The sequence below is a fragment of the Anolis carolinensis genome, chromosome 1 (genome assembly GCF_035594765.1).
Source record: "Anolis carolinensis isolate JA03-04 chromosome 1, rAnoCar3.1.pri, whole genome shotgun sequence".
In the NCBI taxonomy this organism is placed as follows: domain Eukaryota; kingdom Metazoa; phylum Chordata; class Lepidosauria; order Squamata; family Dactyloidae; genus Anolis; species Anolis carolinensis.
Genome location: NC_085841.1, coordinates 169,062,539 through 169,083,847, shown reverse-complemented (window position 1 = coordinate 169,083,847; position 21,309 = coordinate 169,062,539). Strand labels below are relative to the sequence as shown.

Here is a 21,309-nt window from a genome sequence, read left to right as displayed (position 1 = left end):
GCAAAACTGGACAGGAAGCTCATTATTATACTTGTGCACAGTTCCGTTTTAGTCGTTTTTCTTCGGCTTCTTCAGATTCTCCGGACGGCCATTATGGCAAAGTCTCAGCCACCATGGTTTTTTTTTTTTTTTGCTGCCAGGTGCAGCTTCTTCCTTTCTATTCAGGAGCATGCAGTACAAGCTTCCTTAACCCCTTTCCTCGAACCCAGACTTCTTTGAAAGGAAGAAAGTAAAGGGCTCCAGGAAGGATGCTTCCTTAATCCCATTCCTCAAACCCAGGATCCCTTGAAGGGAAGAAAGGAAAAGATCCCAGAAACAGAAAGGGAGCCTTGTAAGTGCTGCCAGTTGGCCGAATCTTCCTGGATCTTTCGGCTGCCTAGCTGAAAACAGGTATTTCCATTAGCCGATTTTTGGGAGGATTCGAAAAACAGATCAGGGTACCCAACAAAATTCAGATACCAAAAATGGATTGCCCTTCAGCTGAATTACACAAGCCTACTCATTATATTAATATTTCCATATGATCCAAGAATTCTGTTGTTTTCCTTTTTAATTGATTATTGCATCACTTTATAATTGATTCACCCCCACATCACACTGGAGGAAATTGCCCCTTTGCAGAATTTTGGGACAGTCCTTGCCATACAACATCACTTAACACTCAGCAGGTCCCACCCCATTGACTCTCCAAGTGCTCAAGAAGCATTGCAAGATTATTCCTCAGCCACGATGAGAACAAAAGTGTTTTTGGGTAGCTCCAACAGAGCATTTTCCTCTCCTTTTCCCCATATGAGGAGGAAAAGGGTAACATTGCAATGTGCATTGCCAACCTTTCTCCAGTCAGATGGGGAAAGGACACCAATACACTTTGTCCCATCTCTCATATGTGATGGGGGAAGGAAAGAAGGAGCAATCAATGAAGAGGTATGTGTGAAGAGGTCTTTAGTCAAGAAAGTCATGGCTCTGAGTCTGTAAGAACAGGGCTGTTGATAGGGTGAATTGAAAAAGAGGAAAGAAGGGGAAGGAAAAAATAAATAAATGTGCCAGCACCTTTAAAAGTAATGGGTTTTTTAAAACAAAAATTGCATGAGCTTTCATGGATACAAACCCACTTTTTTGGATACAGTACCAAGTGGTGTTAAGGACCTCAGCACATTGATGAAGTCTAGCATCCCAATTCACTAGCCTCCATGGCAAATTGAGGGGCAGCGAGCCAATCCTGACACACTGAGCCCAACCTCATTGCTAGGTGATGCTTTCCCATCACACATGGGAAATTGCAGATGTATGGATTCCCCCTGTGGTAGCCCCGTTGTTCCAAATGGAACACAGGGAGACTCCCGTATTGGCAGCGCAGCGTCCTACCACAAGTTGATTCACAGAGTTCACCGGAAGTGAGGCAACATTGTGTAATGGGTGGCATAGGGCTCCATGGGCCTACTGGGACAGAAATGTCCTAGGATGCTGAATTTCCATCATGTGGTGAGATCTTAAGAGTGACTCCCTTTCATTTGTTGTTATGAGTCTTCAAGTTGTTTCCAACTTGAGTTGTGACCCTAAGGCAAACCTATCACAGGGTTTACTTGGCAAGATTTGTTCAGAGGTTTTGCTTTTGCCTTCATCTTATTCATAGGGTCATTATGAATCAAGTTTGACTTGGCACCTGTTAGAAGCAGCAACAATCCCCTTACAAATGGAACAAGCTAGTAGAAAATTTAGGAAAATACGATGAAGAGATCCCTTTTGGTATAACATACAGGCAGTCCCCAAATTATGAACAAGATGGGTTCTGTAGGTTTGTTCTTAAACTGAATTTGTATGTAAGTTGGAACAGATACAAGCTTTGGATAGCACAGGGAAGGGTTAATATCCCTGTGGTGTTTGTTTTACTGTCTGTGCACATGTTCAGAAGATTTCATCTCACTTTCTGTCCTGGTGATACATGGATTTTGAAAAAATTGGCTTGTTGTGGAAACAAAGATTGGTGAAAAAGCTTCATCATTCCCCATGATAACTCTTTCAGGAGTAAATTTCCCTTCCAATGGGTAGATTTCTCTCACTTCCTGTTGTCTCACCCCTGTTCTTAACTATGAGTCATTTGTAAGTCAGATGTATGTAACTCTGACGTATAAATGACAGTCTGTATTTCAGTATACTTACCACCCAAAGCCACCAAACCTGCTTGGCAAATAGCAAAATAAGCAGCATGTGCCAGCATCAAGTCTTCCACATTTTGTCCTCACTCCCTCCTGCATCTTAGTCAATCAGGAAAGGGACAGGGTGGGAAAGGCTCAGAATCCCTGCTATTATTTCCTTCCCTGAATAATTCCAGGGATCACACACAAAGACAAATTGGGAATACTATGTCCAAGGGTTACAGGTTCCCTGGTCCTGATCTGGGGCTTAAAATGTGCCTTATTTTGTTTTTCTCAAATACAATCTAATTATAAACACAACATCAAATAACAAATAACCAATCAAGCCATTGTCAGTTGTAGCAAATTTTATGCCAGAGCAGGTTATTATTTTCCTTTCTTATAAAGCACCACTATTTTCTAAGATAACACTGAAAAAGTAAATTGCAGCTGTTAGAGTCATAAATTGTCCATCATTAGGTTAGTATCTCAAATAACTCAATTGAACTTTAGCTGTTGCCATCAATTAGTATTAATTGATTTGTTTGCTGACTCATTTCGCCTCCCCGCATGAGAATAATCAGAAAATCATTTGTCTACCTAGGCTTTAATTGGAGACTTGGAGAACACAAAATAAACAAAATATTTAATGCTGTCATGGTAAAACAGTAAAACTAGCTGTACAAGGCTAGAATCATAGCTTGGGGTATTCTCAAGTCTTTACTATGCAATAAAACAATGAAAAAATAATGAAATCCTGTATCTGTTTTTGTTTTGCCTCATTTAGCAGGAATGGTATGATGTGGACTGTGGACCACAGTCAACCAATCTACAGCACACAGCAATGGATTCAAACTTTTAGGTCCTTTCTACACTGCCATATAAAATCCAGTTTATCTGCTTTGAACTAATTATAAAGCAGTGTAGACTCATATAATCCTGTTCAAAGCAGATAATGTGGATTATCTGCTTTGATAATCTGGATTATATGGCAGTGTAGAAGGGGCCTAAGAAAAGAGAGTCCACCTGAATATTAGGAAGAACTTCCTGATGCTAAGAACTATTCGGCAGTGGCCTCAGTGTCTGGTGGAGCCTCCTTTTTTCTGGAAGTTTTTAAACAGAGCCCGGATGGATATCTGTTGGGAATGCTTTATTGTGTATTTCCGTATGGCAGGGGTATGGACTACATGGCCTTGGGGTCTCTTCCAATGCTATGATTCTAGCAATTATTATAAACCTATTCAAGAAATATCTTGAAGATTTGTGTCCCATCTCACAAACCTGGCAGATGCAGACTCTAGTACCTCTATCTAATACCTCATCGTGAGCTCAATAAAGGAATGGCAGGGTATGAATAATGCTTGTATGCCATATAAATGATTGGAAAGGTCATATTTCAGCCAGTTATATAATCTTATTTGTTGAGGTTATTCTAATATGCTTCCATAGGCTGCAAGGGAATTGAAGCACAGCTAAATCCCATCAATTGTAATGAAAACTCTGAACTTTCAGCTGAGATGGCAATGTTAGTTTTCACTTACTGGGCCTCTTGTATTGATCCACCAACACAGTGAAACCTCTCTGGTACAGTCTTCCAGTCTTTAGCCATTGTAACCATTGCCCCAGCATCAAGGACTCCGTAGCCAAACAAGTGGTTGAATTCTAGGCCAACACCATTTCTCCGCCACTGATGAACTTCATCATGAAGCTGGTTTCTTTTGGAGGTAAGCACTGTCAAATGTTGCATGTCTCTCCAGGTCAGATCCGCACTATAAGAAAGCAAAATGGTGATAGCAGGCCTCCTTAGTAAGCATAATCAGCAAAAGACCATTGCCTACTAACTGCAGTCAATAGTAACGTTATAAGTTTATTAGTATCAATGAAAAGATGTTTATGAAGACACAAGCAAGCTTTTCAGTTGATTAGAACCTTTAATCAGATCTCTTTCCAAATTGTTGGTTGAGCACTCCTTATCCACAGTATTTAGGAGCAGAAGTGTTTAAAGATTTCAGATTTTTTATTTTCCAAAGCCCTGTAGATCTCTTAAACATCCACAAAAGAACACATGCGGTTGCTGTGAGTTTTCCAGGCTATATGGCCATGTTCCAGAACATGGCCATATAGCCTGGAAAACTCACAGCAATCCAGTGATTCCAGCCTTTGACAACACAAAGAACACACAGTTTGATTATATAGTCCAAAATAAGACTGTTCTGTGATAAAAAAGTTCAGTTTTTAAATAAATTGATTTCTCAATAGAGGATATACTGAAAGAGGAGACATTATTGCACCACCAACATGAACCAATTAAAAAGGGGATTGAAGAAATTCAATGAAGATAAGGCTGCCAGTGGCTACTAGATATGATGGATATGAATCTCATCTGGCACCAGAGACAAGGCCTTCTGCATATCAGGTGGTGGGGAGCCCAAATAGGACAGTGCTGTTTCATTCATGTCGTGTTCCAGTATTCTGTCTGGCCCCTTCTACACTGCCTTATAAAATCCAGATTACCTGCTTTGAACTGGATTATATTTATTTATTTACTACATTTATATCCTGCTCTTCTCACCCCGGAGGGAACTCAGAGCGGCTTACAAATTAAATGTACATACAATATATTATTAGCATAGCACACTATAAGCATTAAATTACTATATTGTACTATATCATTATATGGTAATATTATTAGTAATATTACATTTATTATCTAATATATAATATATAATTGATATTATTATATTATATTATTATTAGTATAATATTTTATTACATTATAATATTATTATCAAATTATAATATATACAATATACTATATATTTATATGGCAGTGTAGACACATATAATCCTGTTCAAAGCAAAGATTATCCTGGATTATATGACAGTAAAAGGAGCCTCTATCAGTGTGAAGAATTGTTTTGAATTAACCTTTTGACATTTATGGAATACAACTCCCACAATCCCTCACCATTGGTTATGCTGTGTGAGTTGCAACAATGTCTGGAAAACCACAGTGGTCTCCTTCTGCCACTGGTCTGCAGATGAAAAGAATTCTGGACCAGACACATATTTGTTCAGAGCCAGGATTTACATAGGTCATTTGAAAGACTTCCTACCACTCTTCTTCCAAGAAACCACGAGAAATCCTTCATTTGTAGCCCTGTGACAAAAATGTGACAAGACTATGGTCTTGTCCAGTGGCACTTCTGGCTTCAGGACACATTATTTGATGAGAAGTAAAAACATATGCAAGAGCCAGACAGTGTTCAGAGAAGAATCAGAATAGACATATATGAACCAGCTGGTGATCCTAACATACTTTTCCTGCATTGCAGAAGGGAGTTGGACTAGATGGCCTATGTGATATCTTTCAACTCTATTATTCTAAGATTCTATGGGCTTCCTGATGTTATTGGGACTGTAACAGCCCTAGACAGAAAAAAATAATGGTGAAGGATGCTTGAGGTTGTACTCTAGAAATTTCTACACAATTCCCACTTCTGCTGTGGAAAAAAACTTGATCTATACAGGCTTGGCTGTCCCATTATCTAGGTGGCAGATTTAGTGTGTGCTCACCCCTCTACATTCGCTGTGGTTCGAGGTGCAAAACCTTGAGAAAATGAAAATCCCCAAAATAAAAAAAATGCTATCATTTTATCTGGGAGAAGACCACTCTAGAAAACCCCTAGTTCCTCTAGCACAGAGTTTCTCAAACTGTACTTCTACAGATTCCTAAGCTGGCTGGGATTTCTGGGAGCTGAAGTCCAAAATACCTGGAGGAGCAGTTTAAGAAAAACTGCTCTAGCACATTTTATGGTCAACCTAGAAATTCATGGGAAGATTTCTCTCTAGAAATCTCTACGTGCTTCAGCATGATTCCAACTCTGATAGAAACGGACTATAAAGTTGCACTGAAAGACCTAGAGATTTCTAGAGAGAATATTTAAACCAAATCCATGAAAAATCTGCAAAATCAAACCTGCTTTATAGGCCCCCCAGCCTTAAGAAATCTCAAAGCATTCTTGGGGATCCATTTCACCCAGAATATTCTTTTTCTTTCTTTCTTTCTTTTCTTTTTTTTTTTTTTTTTGAATTATCACCATTTGGGAGATGGTACAGGGTGACAAAAGCAAGGACAGACAGACAGCATTTATCCTAGAACTGTAACTATATTGAACTCCATGGCTTCACATTGATGTGACATTGGGAGCTGTGCGGTGGTGTTGGGAGTGTGGAGGGGTGGGTATGCTGTTTTGTGATGCATACTGAGGAAAGCATTTAATTTCATTGTACAATGTACATTGACAATAAAGTTATTCTATTCTATTCTATTCAAATGTGTGTGGGGGGATGACTGTATCATGAAAGGATTGTGTCACTTCCTTTTTGGAGATTGTTATTTAATGGTCAAGGATAGAGAAAAATGCTAAGAATATGTATACATGAACAAAATACATAACCTATTGATGAATAAACTGTTTAATGTAAAGCTTTGCTTAGATAACATAGCATTTTGGATTTCAGCTCATACAAGCTTAAGAGGTTTTCTTATAGCCTTGAATAGGGGTTATTTAAGCTCTTAACAATATAATTGATGGCTGTTTTCACCCACTTTGCCTCCAGCGCAAGTGCAAACACTCCCGCAGCTTCTGGTGCAGCTGCAGATGTTCCAGAGTGGCGTAATGTACAGTTGCCATATAAATCGGTTGTAGCCTGCAAGAGAGCAGAGAGAGAAGGAAATGTGAGGAAACAACCTTGCTCTCCTTAAAGTGGCATTAAAATTATGTGAAGTAAAATTGCTCCTTACCCCAAGGGCATTAGTGTTATATCCTTGAATTCCTTTCAGTTACAGAAAAGAAGGGAGTTGAAAGGAATGTTACTTTTTTCAAAAATAGAAAATTGTTAACTCCTGTATCCGTAAGCCTGGTACCCGAAATTCTACCTACCCACATCCAACAAAATATGACCTCTCTAGGAATTTTCTAGGTCCTCTAGAGTATGCTTCCACCAGAAGTTACTACAGATTACTACTGGTAATCCTTGCTTAAGAAAACCCTATGAAATCCACACGGTTACCATAAGTCAAGAAGCAACTTGAAGGTGCACACGAAGATACATAATGCATAAAGAAAAGACATGGATAATGTTTGCCACAGAAGTGAATCTGTGTTACTCACCACACCAGCTTCAGGATTTCTCTTCCTCCCATTGCTAAAAGTAGAAGCCAAAGTTGACGAGCAGCTTTCATCATACAAAGCTGTTCGGCCATCATTAATAGCTGAATTGATGGAAATAGTCCACATGCTTGAAGCATAACCATCACAGTTGCAGTCATCGTAACTTCCTCCATCTCCAGAGGCCCAAACATAGATGCTTCCCTTGCCACCACGGCCCTGAAAGGGGGGAATGCACCTTGTCAGATTCAGTCTGTATAAACAGATCTACTTGATACTGTGAAGTGTACAAAGTGGCTGCTGGCATAGAGACAGGATTCAGGTAGACACGTTGAAGGTTGTATATTCAAGGCAATCCTCCATCATTTATCTCTTTATTTTCTCCATATTACAAAGATTTTTCCAGCAGTTAAAATACGTTAGAGCTAACTGATCTGGGACCAATGGAATAGAACTGGTATTATTTTGTCATTTGGTAGGTTACTTGCTTATCTGGCAGCAAGATACAATTCAAAAAGTGTGCGCAAAGGATTCCCTGCTTTGCTAATTTGATAGGGTATTATTATTGATAAATATTCAACACTCAGGGATGATTTCCTTCCAATAGTTAGCTAATCACCTTGTTTCCTCCATCTTCTGTACAATGAAATTATCTACAAGGCTGATGAAGAATTATACGGATCTTATATTTTTGGCAGTTTGACTTCCAGGATGATTTAAATTTCCTCTTACTATTGGTCATTTGTTTTAAGAATTTAAGAATTTTCAGTCTGGCATGAGAAGATATATCATATAGAAATTCATCCCACCAAGTTTCAGTGATGCCTATTAAATCAAATGTGCCTTCCTATGCATATGGAAACTCTCAAAGTGAAGAGAAATATGGTAAAATTATCAATTTTCCCTTGCATCAATGACTTTTAGAAAAAAACCCCTAGATTTCTATTATAACTCAATAGTTGTAACCTAATATCCAGTCATTCTGTTGTTTTTGAAGTGTTGTTTATGCTCCCTTTAGAAAAAGGCAGCTTATTACAGGCAACCATCATTGTAATGTTATCTCCATTCTACCAACTTTGCTCTTTCAGTCTTTTTTTTAAAAAATAATCCTTATTAAGATTTATTATTACAAAGTTAAAATATAGGAATAGTGAGAAAAATAGATTAGGAAGAAAAGTGAGGTAATAGAATATTAAATTCATGTCTAGTGTATTATGTATATATTTAGTATTACAAAATTATTAGTTCTAAATAATAGATTATTTAATCAACTGATGTAACTGTCACAATTTAATGTTATATTAGATTAAATTGTAACGGGAAATGAAAAATAGGTGTAAGAATAGTGATAGCAATGATAAAAAAGATAAGAATATTTTAGTGTTGACTTCCTGGTATCTTCCTGAGGTCTAGTTCTTTTCTTTCTTTTCTTTATTCTCCCTCCTTTTTTCCTTCTTCTATCCTTTCTTTACATCTTCTCTTTTTCAGATCAGGATCTTTTTATTCTTTTGTATGAGATATTCAGTTGCTTGCTTCCAACCCGTTTCTGTTATTTTCATTCCCTTATTTTTTGATATGAGAAAGGTTAATCTGTCCATGTTTCTGATTTCTAATATTTTTGTTATCCATGTTTCTTCTTCCAGTGGTTGCTTTTTTTCCCATGCTCTTGCGTAGCATATTCTTGCTGCCAAAGTCATTAAAAATAATAATTTATCTGTGTTGTTTTCTAGCCTCATCTCGTGTATTCCCAATAAAATGATTTCTGATTTCCAAGGTTTTTCTGTTTCTAGGATCTTCTGAATCTCATTATGTATTTTCTTCCAATATACTTTCACTCTGTTACAGGACCACCATAGGTGAAAATACGTTCCAAATTTTTCTTTACATTTACAGCAACTTGTGTTTATGTTGTTATAACATTTTCCCAACTTCTTAGGAGTCATATACCATCTATATGCCGATTTCAACCAGTTCTCTTTCAAGTCTGTTGAGTATGTGCATCTTTCAGTCTTTAAGATGCTACAAGATCCCTTTGCATAGTTAAGTCCAGTTGGCACTCCACCGTTGCAGATTTAGTTATTCACAGATTTGACTAAGAACCTCATCATATTGAAGCCTGAATCCATGGAGGAGCGGGGGGAAAGCATATAAACTTCTTTATAAAATGTAACAAGATAAAGTCCAGAGGTGGTCACCTCTCCATAACCCTGCTGAGGCATTTCTGCGAGAGCAAGAATGTTGGGCAAATCCCTCTGGTTGTTTCCCATTCAGGCAATCATGAAAAATCCATTGTTCATGTATGCAGAGATAGATAGTATCCCATGCCGGCCCAGGATTAATCTACTTAATGGTTCTACCAAACTTGTCTTTCATTCATGCTGCTTTGTGACTTACACACTTTTATAACCTTGCTATTTGTATTTTTCAAGCACATATCCTTCCACCTTCAAGCAAGAAAAAATCCAGTTACTTCTAATTCTTGCCAAAGAAAAATGAGAGACACCCAGCAAACCCAATTACAATGCCATGATTAGATTATAAATTCTTAATGCTCCTCTCCAGGTGATATCTACCCTTGCAGAGTTTTCATCCTGTAGGCACAAGCATTTTATTGAAGCTATATAATGTTCACCAACAGGACTGAGAAGAGGGAAAAGGCTACCTTCCAGATACTGTGTTGAAGCCAGTTTACTACTCATATAAATGAGCTGCCCATGGCTGACTTCATTTTGAAGGAGCTATAAAATAAAAAGCCAACACACCACACACAAGAAAAAATCAAGTGACAAAGCTTGGTTAATTGGGTTACTAAAGACTAAAGACTTCTGTCCTTTCCAGCAGGGATATTGGAAGGATGCTAGATTGAAGCATATAAATGAGGCAATATAACACATTTACAGATGTTCTGTGGGCTATTAAAATGAAAATGAAAGCATGGCGCTTTAAAGCTGAATTGCCATGTTTATAGGTGTAGCTTTCAAGATCTGTCTCCAAAGTCTATATTACTCCACCATCCAGATAATAATTTCACAGCATACTACAAGAGGACTTTGTCCTGTATTATTTCATATACAAACTTGTGGTTAGACAAGCAAGGTCAACTTCAAATCTTGCAGCAGGTTCCTCCTTAACTATATATCATTGTGTATTGTGTCTGAATGGAGGAGAATACAGCATGAGTGGGATCAGAATGACTTCAAATGTTCCTGACAGATGCATGGTCCAGGAAGGGCTGGGACTACCTTCAACAAGAGGGAAGTGGGAGTAGAGTTGAAGGAAAAATACTTCAATTTTAGGAGACAGGCCTATGTTTTTGCATTAGACATAAGGAAAGAAGGTAGAGGCCATCTTCTGGAAAGTTCCTTTTGTGAAATCAGATATGGCGCATTTGGTTATCTCTTTGAATATTAGATGCAAGTAAAAAGTGGTCTTTCGTTGCCTCAAAACAGTTGAGGGAGGTCCAGTCTACATACCCAAATAACTTTTGATATAAATATAATAGAACTCTTTGGCATTTTAAGGGTCAACAAAATGGTCTTGGTATGAGTTTTTATGGACTAGTAAAGTGTTACCCAGACTTTCAGGCAGATGGTTGGGATGGAACTGTCTATAATGAGGTGAGAAGGACATTAAATGCAGACTATATTTTGAGAGCAGATAAAGTTTCAGCTATATAAAAAAAATCAATTTTAAATGCAGGATACTTTATGCATCAGATGAAGTGATTTACAGTCCAAGAAACTTGTAGTGTGTTCATGACATGTTCAGATACTTCAGGACTCTTGTTTCTGTTGCTCCATTCTCTTTCACACACACACCTTGCAGGAAGCTTCAACTAACTCTGCAGAGGGCTTTCAATATTTCATTCATTGCTCTGTTTAGGCTTTACTCTTGGATTTTTTTTGCTTTCCTATTAGAGATGGGATTTAATTTTGTTGGACTCCACAATCTTAATGGAAGGCGTGTTCTCGTAATTCCTGAGAGTTATGGTGGAAAACTACATACCTTGCTTTAAGCATTTGCACATTTGTAATTCTTATAGGGCATTTCTGAGAGTAAAAGTATGCAGAAAGCAGTGTGGATGCTTTATAATACAGGATATTTTATATGATAATATTATACAATGCCAGGGGCAAAAATAATTTGAAAAATACATTGGGACATATTTTAGTTAATAGAGGAAAAATGTACACATTAGGTAAATTGCACTAGTGAATGTGATTTTATTTCTATGAATTCCTGCTTTGTACGCTGATGTGAAATAAGAACAGAAATAAAAGGCAGGAGAAATTTAGAGAAACTCAACATCTTTCCCTCCTCCTTCTCTCCCTCTGTCTGTCCTGTGGCCACATGAAATTAAGCAGAAGGCCATACGTAGTATTTCTTCTTCACGTTGCCCACCCCTGCCTGAGGCAAAAAGATTTTTTATTTCATAAGCCTTTATATCTTCTGGTGACCTAATTTTTGGCTGTGACTCATACTTGAAAACCCAGAGGACCCAGGCCTAGTGTTGTAATTCTTAACAAAACGTGCGATGAATATTTCTGCAGGAGAATTATGCTCCCAAGCAGCATACCCAAATTACTGAGTGGAGTATTCAGCACAAGGAATTGCTTTATGAATCACTTTAGTTCCATATTGAGAAGGAAAACACCACTCTGCATCATTCCAAGTTATGCTCTTTCCTATTTTATTGCAACCAAAGCACAAATATGCTTGTGTGGGAGTGTTTAAATCTTCCGTGCCCCTTTCTTGGGCACTGAAAATAATTAATTTCAGTACAGCAGCACATTAAAATTCTTGATATGACATTCTTGCATGGCCAATATTTCAGATCTCCTCATTTATTCATGAACGGTATCCTTGTTGGTATATGAAAATTATGTCCTGCTTGGCAAAGGAAGAGCCTTTATGTTTATTCATGTTGGAAATTTATTAAAGCTCCATGACATTTTTGTTGAACAAGTATTTTCCTATACTGAAAAAAAGCCTAAGTAGATTTATATTATGAATTCAGCAAATATTTCACAATGCATAGAGAAGAGGGAGAGACCCTAAATGCATATAAAATTAGGATGTTTATCAATTTTTGTCTCAAAAAGGAATTTCTCAGACTGATAAAAATATACTGATAGAAATGTATGAGAAAACATGATAGATATTAGTCTCCTGAAAGGTTGCTTAAAAATCTCTAGGTGTTGGCTGTGAGTAGTTGCATTATTATGCATATGTAATCAAATGTATTTATTCATAGCCCAATGCTAAATATAGATGGTATGTAAGCCTAAAAGTGAGGAGGCTCGAGACATCAGATCAAAGGTCTATCTCTACTACAAAAGTGGCCAATTAAAGTTGTCCCAACACATAGAAATTCCTCTACATCCATATCCACACAATTGTGTTATTCACTAACCTTATCTTGCAATGAAAGAATGGGCAATCATCTGGTCTGCTTAATGTATGTAACTTCAACAGTCATGACAGATGGGAATATCTCCCCTTAAACATCCACAGTGACAAAGAACAAATACACCACTTTCCAGGGAGCCTATATCACTATCAAATACTGTAACTATATTCATTGGAATATTTCTCCTATTATTTCCCCCAAAGAATGCTTCTCTGCAATTTCCACCCCCCTGGTTCTAGTTCTGCCCTCTGGAATAATAGAAAATAAATAACAGCTCTCTCCATCTTCCCTATGTTTGAAGACTTCTATCATACCTTCCCTTTATTTATCTTTCCCTTAATTCCCCCACATTTCCTAACCCGATTACCTTTTGATTTATATACTATTCAAAAGCTTCATATCCACGTGTGCTTCAAAATTTCCTAACTACTGTTTAAAATTACAGGAGTGTTTTTAAAGGAAACTGACCACCATAGATTGGCTCTGACAGGTCACAAGAAGAAGTGGACAACCAATCCAAGGGTTGGCTCACTGAACAACTTCATTACATAACATGAGAGATGCCTCTCACAAGGATGGTAAAACATCAAAACACCCGGGCATCCTCTGGGCAACGTCCTTGCAGATGACCAATTTTCTCACACTAGAAGCGACTTGCAATTTCTCAAGTCGCTCCTAACACACAAAAAAAGGGGGTTGGGAAATGAGATGATTAGGGGAGAAATCTATGATAGCTATGCAGTTTGTTTATTTTTATGATAACTCTAAATTGATACAACATTATCATTAGAAATAAAACCTATCTGCAAGAGGGCCATGGCCTCTATGTCATGCTGTACTAATATGATGCGATTGGTGTTTGCCAAGGCCTCCAAAAAAGTCAAAATTGAACTATTTCAGTCTATGCAGACCTGGAGCTCATCTACACAGGCCTAATAACCCATATTCAAAATGTGTCCCCCCCCCTTCTTTGCTTCCAAAACCCTATTTCCCTCCCTCTGCTCAGGGGATACTTTGACTGTGCTTTTCCCGCATGGCAGAAGAGAGTTGAATTGGATGGCCCCTGGGGTTTCTTCTTCTACTACTACTACTACTACTAGTACCTTGGGACTTCCACTAATATACTGTTACATTCATGTTGATTAAAACTGTTCTTCATTTTAATTTTTTTTGTACTACAAACAAGATATCTGCAGTGTGCATAGGAATCTATTCATTTTTTTGCAATTAGTTCACACAAACACTCTCCATCTATTCGTCGCTGGCCTGGCCCAACTGTCAAATTTTAAAACACAAAGTGGCAAGAAGGTTGACACACACACACATTTCTTGGGGCTCCACAAGAAACCTTTGCTTCAAAAAAGGCCCCACAGCCAAAAAAGTTTGAGAACCCCTGCTTTAAAGTAACGCCACAGTTTCAGTGTAGCCTGGACAGCAGGACTGGGCCGATTTTGGACAATTCAACTGTCAACACAGACCACTGCTATTATCCCCTTTTCCCTGCACTCATTGATTCAGGGAGGAAGGAACAGATTGGGCCCATATCGTTGTCATCATTGCTCCCAATGGCCACAGAGCTCCATGAGAGCTCCTGACCATCATGGACACCGCTTGCAGATATCAGTAGTGCTTGCATGAGCAAGAAGACAGAAGGAGAATCACCTGGTAATACAGAAGCCTCTGCGATGTCCATGTAACTAGGAGCTCTCATGGAGCTCTGTGGCTATCTGGCAACAGCAACAGCAACATGGATGGCAAAGTAATGGTCTAGCAGAGTCGGTGCTGTCTCCGACCTGCAATCACCATGAATTCAGGATGATCTGTGCAGCTGCCCAGGATTGTTCTGGATTAACAGGAAGTGTAGAAGAGACTCTGATCCTCTATTCCAATTCAGAAGAGAGCTAGAAGCAGTAAGTGCCTTAAAATACTAGATTTTATTCTTAATGGGTTTTTTGAACTTTTCAAATCCCACAGTCAGAATGCTGTTGGTGCATTATATTAACGTAATTTCACCAGCATAGGAAATGGCAACAGGAAGACAAAGGGTATTGGCATAGTGGCGATGAAGGATGACGGCACTGGAGAAATAGGCTGGGAATGATGGGAAACAAGATGAACTGCCTTTTTCATGCTATAGGAAGTCCACATGATGCATTCCCAGCACATCTGCTACATCTGCTGCAAATCATGGAACCAGAAATGCAAAATAACTAGCAAGCCTCTGAGACAGAGTGTTTGTTTGCTCTGATACATCCTTGGCCTGGCTGACCCATGTGAACAACCTCAGTGCTTCTGGGGCTGCATTTAAGCAGTTCTAAAACACTTTAAACTGGATGTTTCCAAAAAATGTAATAATAATAATAATAATAATAATAATAATAATAATAATTATTATTATTATTATTATTATTATTTATATTCCACCCTATCTCCCCAAGGGGACTCTTATGTAGACACGACATATGAGGTTTTACATGATAAAGCTGAATTAAATCACTCTCTCACACCCATGCACACACACGTGAATACTCCTTCCTCAACCTTCATTTGAGATTACTGAGTTGAAACTATTAGTATAGTTACTTGGTCTTCAAATGTAGGGTTCTTTTTCATATAAAGAGCAGCATATTCCATCTATCAGATCCTGAGAGTATTGTGGAAAACAGAGTGGCTAATAGTAGTGTGCATTCAGGACTTACCTTGTCCTGTTTCATGTCGCAGCTTTCGGCAAGGCCCTGTTACGTTTTGTCTGACCTCCCAAATTTGTTCTGTTTTGTATTCCGGGCTGGAAAACCCGTTTTCTTTTGGCACAAAGCACCCGGGCCTATGGGTGAAGGCTTTGGGCCTACCCCCCCCCCCGCCCCCCGGGGCCTCGCAGGGCCTACAGATGAGTGCAGAGTAAGGAGCGCTCCTTACTCGGCACTCGGCTGTAGGCCCTGCGAGGCCCGGGGGGGGGGGGAGGTAGGCCCAAAGCCTACACCCATAAACCCAGGAGCTTTGGGCCTAAGGGTGCAGGCTTTCCAGGACCCGGGCTTCGCAGGACCTGTAGCTGATCAATCTGAAAATCAGCTTGGAGCCGATACCGGCTCCTGCCTGCCTTTCGTTTCAAGTTGGTTTTTGTTCAAGGGAGGGACCTTTCCATTTCGTGCCATCTGAAGGGATAGTACAAAATGGAAATACAAATGAAACAAATACAACAAATACGGCACACATCTTTAGTGGCTAACCTAAAGTGCAGTTATAAAGGCACAGGACAACTCAAGAAGAGGAAATTACTGATTCTGAACAAGTCTACCATGAAATACATCTATCATGTCGTGTATTCTGAATTTTGATTTGATGCACATTTTCACAGGACCTAGCTATTGTAATATTTCAGTTAGGAGCTTACCCACAGCTCACTGAATTCCATGGTCTTTCTTCTCAGCTAAGCACATACAGGATTAGAGCTTTCATTGCCATTTCCAGGTAAGCAGGCATAGAACTAGAGCTTTTATTGTTGTTAAGAGACCAAAAACTGTAACTGCACTCAATGATAGAAGACAAATCCCAGACTATGGCTGTCTTGCTTCCAAAGCAAGCTGAGCCTTGACATATTTTTTTTTTTTAAAAAAAGCAATGATATGGAATGAACATGGTGTGGCCATTGATTCTAATATGGATATGTGCAATCACATGGTTGTGAAAGGATTAGAGATAATAGCTAGAAGGCATGACTTCTATGGAAAATCCATCCCATCATTCTCTGTAGAAGTTAGAAGATGGCGGGGGGGGGGGGGGGGAGAGATGTCAGAAATGTCTGTACTATTATTTTTATGATATTGTATCATCAGTCAGCCTGGCTGGGAACAGTGAAAAGTCCAGGCTACTAATATCTCTGGCATCCATCCATCCATCCATCAATAGGCTATCACTTATGGCCGAGTATGATTGCCTTCAATGGGTCTTGCCGGTGGATCTGTAGGTGGCTGATCTATTCCTCATCCGCATGTTCTTTCGCAACGAGGACATTGATTACCAGATGGAAGGTGATCCTGGTCAGGGTTGACTTGATGCACCTTCCTCTTAACACGTTTTCCCCTTTCACCCTCCATTCATGCTTCTTTGAATTCCACAGCACTGTTGGTAGCAGCTGACCTCCAGTTAGAAAGCTCATGGGCCAGAGCTTCTCACTTCTCGGTGTCTATGCCACAGTTTTTAAGGTTGAATTTAAGCCCATCTTAAAATCTCTTTTCCTGTCCACCAACATTTCATTTTCTCTTACTGAGTTGAGCATATAGTAACTGCTTTGGGAGATGGTGATCAGGCATTCAGATAACGTGGCCACTTCAGTGAAGTTGAGAGTGAAGGATAATCACTTCAATGCTGGTGGTCTTTGCTTCTTCCAGAATGCTGACATTTGTCTGCCTGTCTTCCCAAGAGATTTGCTGGATTTTTCCAGACGTTGAGAGTGATGCTTGTAGATGGTCCACATTTCACAGGCATATAACAGGGTTTGGAGGACAACAGCTTTATAAACAACCATCTTGGTCTCCCCATGAATGTCCCAATCTTCAAACACTCCGTGCTTCATTTAAAAAATGCTGTAGATGCAGAGCTCAGATGGTATTGTATTTTGGTGTTGAAATTATCTCTGGATTAATAGGTGGACAACATTATATAAAATAAGGCCAACCTTTATTAACTCTTCTTTCCTACACTCATTTCAGAAGAGGCCCTACTGTTCTGAAGCAATCATAAATGTATATAAGTCTAGTGTTGCTGTAGCTAGGGGATTCTGAGACCTGAAGTTTGAATAAGTAACTTTCCCAAATTTTGCATAAGATGAGGGTATAATAAATAAGCCATTATTCTGGACTGCTATTATTAAAATGATTTTTGAAAAGGTTTAAAATAATGAAATCGAAATAGCAGTGCTACAAGGCACAGAACATTTTGAAGGCTGTGTTTTCAATGTCTAATGTTTTTTTTTCTTGCCTTCGTTCTTGCTTAGTAACACTGAAGCCTTGCGCTGGAACATCCTGGCAGGGGTGCTAATTATCTGGTTTTGGCAGGAACAACGGCATGCTTTCCAGAGAAAAGAAAGATCTTGGATACCTTTCTGCACAATCTAAAGAGTGAAAATAGAATGAGGCAGGGGAGAAGAAAAATAGTGTTTTGTAACCTTTTGATATTGCCTTTGTGAAGTATGAGCCCTTTTCTATGCATAGGAGAGGAAAATCCTTTGAAGAACTCTCTCTTGGTAATTTCCAAAACCTTTAATCAGATATGACATTCTCACTATGTGGTTATGCTGAGGAGCTGGGCTGAGAAGCGCAAAGGAGTGTCAGCACTTGGAAAGTTTGTTGGATGTTAGCATACAAATCTAGAGGAAGACTTCTTTTTGATCTGCCCCAACATATGTGTTGCGATGGGATGCTTCAGCCATATTGTCCTCACCTGCTTGCTCTAGTTTTAGCATTTTCAGAAATAATAGCAACTAGGATCATTATGGATCTTGATTGATTGCAAGATAATACATCTGGGATGCTTGAACACTGTTGAATTAATGTATTTCGACCGCTTTCACTGCCATGGCTCAATGCTAAAGAATCCCTGGATTAGTAATGGGTAAGGCAGAAAAGATAAAAGGCCTTATAAAACCATGATTCCATACTGTTGAAACATGGCAGCTAAAGTGGTGCCAAACTCCATTAATTCTACAGTGCAGATCCACCCATGGAAGCAAATTTTCAGCTAGATCTAGACCTTGGAAACTGCAGTGACACATCTCTATTTTGATTAATTTTTCATCTTTCCCATTGATGGCCATGGGGAATGACAATGGTCTACACTTACTCATCACCAGAAGAAAGGGAATGTTATATTAGATACATTTAGGTATTCTACAAATGCTGTAAGTACAGCAACAGGATAGATGTTTGCAGAAAAATTGCATACTATAACATACCACTGGTATAACTGAAATATGAACAATGTAAAATCATAATTTAAAAAGCTGTTTCCAGATAACATCTGAGGCTGTTAGTTCTCCCATGCTAAGTGTTGATTGGCATTTACAAGATCCCTCCATCTTCTCACACTTTTTTGTATCTTTAAATCAGACTTATAGCAAACTTGTTTTCAAACAAAAACCACATTTGAGCACTTGTTGAGAGAAAGAACTGCCTTTTCTAAAGCAGGGCAAATAAGTAGAACAGTCTCTATTGATCTCTTGTGCTACATTATACATTGTGTCACAGTTCAACAATCAGGACTCCTCTGCCATACCCTGGGGATTTAAACATACTGTCCCAATAAACATGTAAAGTAATCCTATGCTTAGTTGCCCTAAAAGCCATTCTCTTCTAGAATACCACCACCCAGGCCTGTAGCGAGGGGGGGGGGGGGTTAGGGGTTCAACCCCCCCCCCCCGAAATTTTTCAAGTTATAAAAAAAATCTCGTTTACTCATGAATTTTAACTGGTTAACCAAATCCCCATGCTAAGTCTATGAGATGCAAAACATTAAGAGTCCCTCCAGGCACTATATCAAGCAGATATTGACAGGTTTGTAGCGGGGAGGGGTATGTGCTAGGGGTTCAACCCCCCCCCCCCCGAAATTTTCAAAACCCCTCCCGAAATTTTTTTCTGGCTATGGCCCTGCTACCACCACCAAAAAAAAAGAAAGATAAATCCATTTCAAAGGCATAAGTTAGTTCCATATATATTTCGGTTTTTCTGCTGTTCTTGTGACCATCAAATTGGCTGACACAATTTGAGGGCACATTCTTCAACTGCTTGTCAGCTTTAAAGGCATCATTGAAGTAGCTGAGTGTCATCCTTTCTCTCCCTGATTAACATCTAACGGGAAATCATTTCAAAACCAAGCTGAAATCTCTGCTGTAGAGGACAATCTTCTACTATACTCAACATCAGAGAAAGGAAGAAAAGCTTTGTTCTCTCAGCAAAGTCCATGTAATGCGAATGTAAAAATAACTGTCACTTAGCAATATTGATAGGACAACCAGTAAATTAAAAGCACCTGATGTTGTTTTGAAAATGCAGTCATGAAAGGAGATTAAGAATGGAATAGATCCCATATCCTCCACCTGTTTCGATTTGGCATGGACCAGTTTGGATTAATCCTTTGTTGTTTCATTTTCCAACTGCTCTGTAAATGTCCCAGTATCCCTCTCCCCTCATATTCCCTGCTCAGCTTAGGTCAATTGCTGAAATATTGATATCAAAATGCAAAGGTAATTCATATTAAATTAATGCATTCAGTTAATGCAAGGTGGGATGATCTTGTCCTTTTCAGTAGACTCAGAAAAAAGCAAACTTCTGTGCCCTCTTATGACCTCATCACATTGAAAAGGGAAAGCATGGGTGACCATCCTTTTAGTGTAGTTAAGGCTGTGTGTATGTGTGCGACATTACCCCATGTTTCATATCATTCCTATTTGACTTTCTATTTGACAAATAATCACTTCAAAGATATTAATAATTTAAAATGATTGTAGGTGTGTGTCTTAAATGGTATAAGCCTGTAAGATTATGATAATGATGCAATGTACTCCATACAAGTACAGTCTTCCCTCACTACTTTGCGGTTCGCTTTTCGTAAATCATAAAAAACTATGATTTACAGAGGCGGTGGTCTTAGTTGGGTTCAGCGGTGGGGGGAAGAAGGAGTCCAAATGGTAGCGGAAGCAGAAGGAGATGGCGCCATGTTCCCCTGCCTCTTTCTTCCCTCCCTCCCTCCCTCTCTTCCTCCCTCTTTCTACATCCTTACTAAGGAGAAGCCTCCTGGAACGTAAGCCCCGCGATAAGTGAGGGAACATTATAGTTCGTAAACGTACAAGTTGCAAGTAACATCTCTAAGAAGTAAAAGTATCACTATGATGTATTAGAAAAGGACTCTTACCTTATTCACACCATCTGCCATGGCTTGTAAGGTGAGCTCTCTTGGTCCATCCACAGTTTTACCATTATCAGTAGGGCCCCAGCTGGCACTATAGATATCTATCACTTGGGGCATGTGGCTGATAGAAGAGGCCTCTATAATGTCGGTCATAAATGGCTGATCCAGCATCCGAATACCTGTGGATATCAACAAACCTATAAATAATGAACTAAAACAAATGCATAAGCACAGAAAATCAAGGTTAACATTATCCCCAAGCATGAACAGCAGCAAATATATTTCCAGCAGCAAATATATATTGCCCTTTCCCCCTTACGAATACAAATCATAGGTTCATTTAATATGTAAGTTCACATAATAGTAGCATTAGGAAAAACTGATCTGCTTTCAAAGTATTTTTTCTGACAACAATATTGATCCCTGCAATTAAATCTCATTCTGCATTTTAAAAACAATTATTTATTTAAGCTTGGACTTTCTGTTTTAAACTGCAAGATGTGCATGACAGCATAATGAAAGATGAAAGGCCGTAATTGTTGGAATAACATATGTAACTTAAAATGCTGGGAGCCCATTCCATTGGATAACACTGTGGGGGACAGCCCAATGGAGTTCACGGAGCTGCCATAAATTGAGAAGCAACTTGAAAGCATGTAGTAAGTTTGTATAATGGCTGAAATCCTGT

At 38.9% G+C, this 21,309-nt stretch overlaps 1 protein-coding gene across 1 annotated transcript in view; it reads right to left on the bottom strand.

Moving 5' to 3' along the window:
- The window catches only part of pcsk2 (proprotein convertase subtilisin/kexin type 2), a 138,266-nt gene that overhangs the window by 8,606 nt on the left and 108,351 nt on the right, over nucleotides 1–21,309 (bottom strand). The window contains exons 8-11 of the mRNA XM_062958452.1: nucleotides 20,625–20,800; nucleotides 7,313–7,528; nucleotides 6,748–6,848; nucleotides 3,677–3,904 (exon numbers count right to left, since the gene is read on the bottom strand). Of these exons, the coding sequence (XP_062814522.1) occupies nucleotides 3,677–3,904; nucleotides 6,748–6,848; nucleotides 7,313–7,528; nucleotides 20,625–20,800 (721 nt within the window). The remainder of the gene's footprint in view (nucleotides 1–3,676; nucleotides 3,905–6,747; nucleotides 6,849–7,312; nucleotides 7,529–20,624; nucleotides 20,801–21,309) is intronic.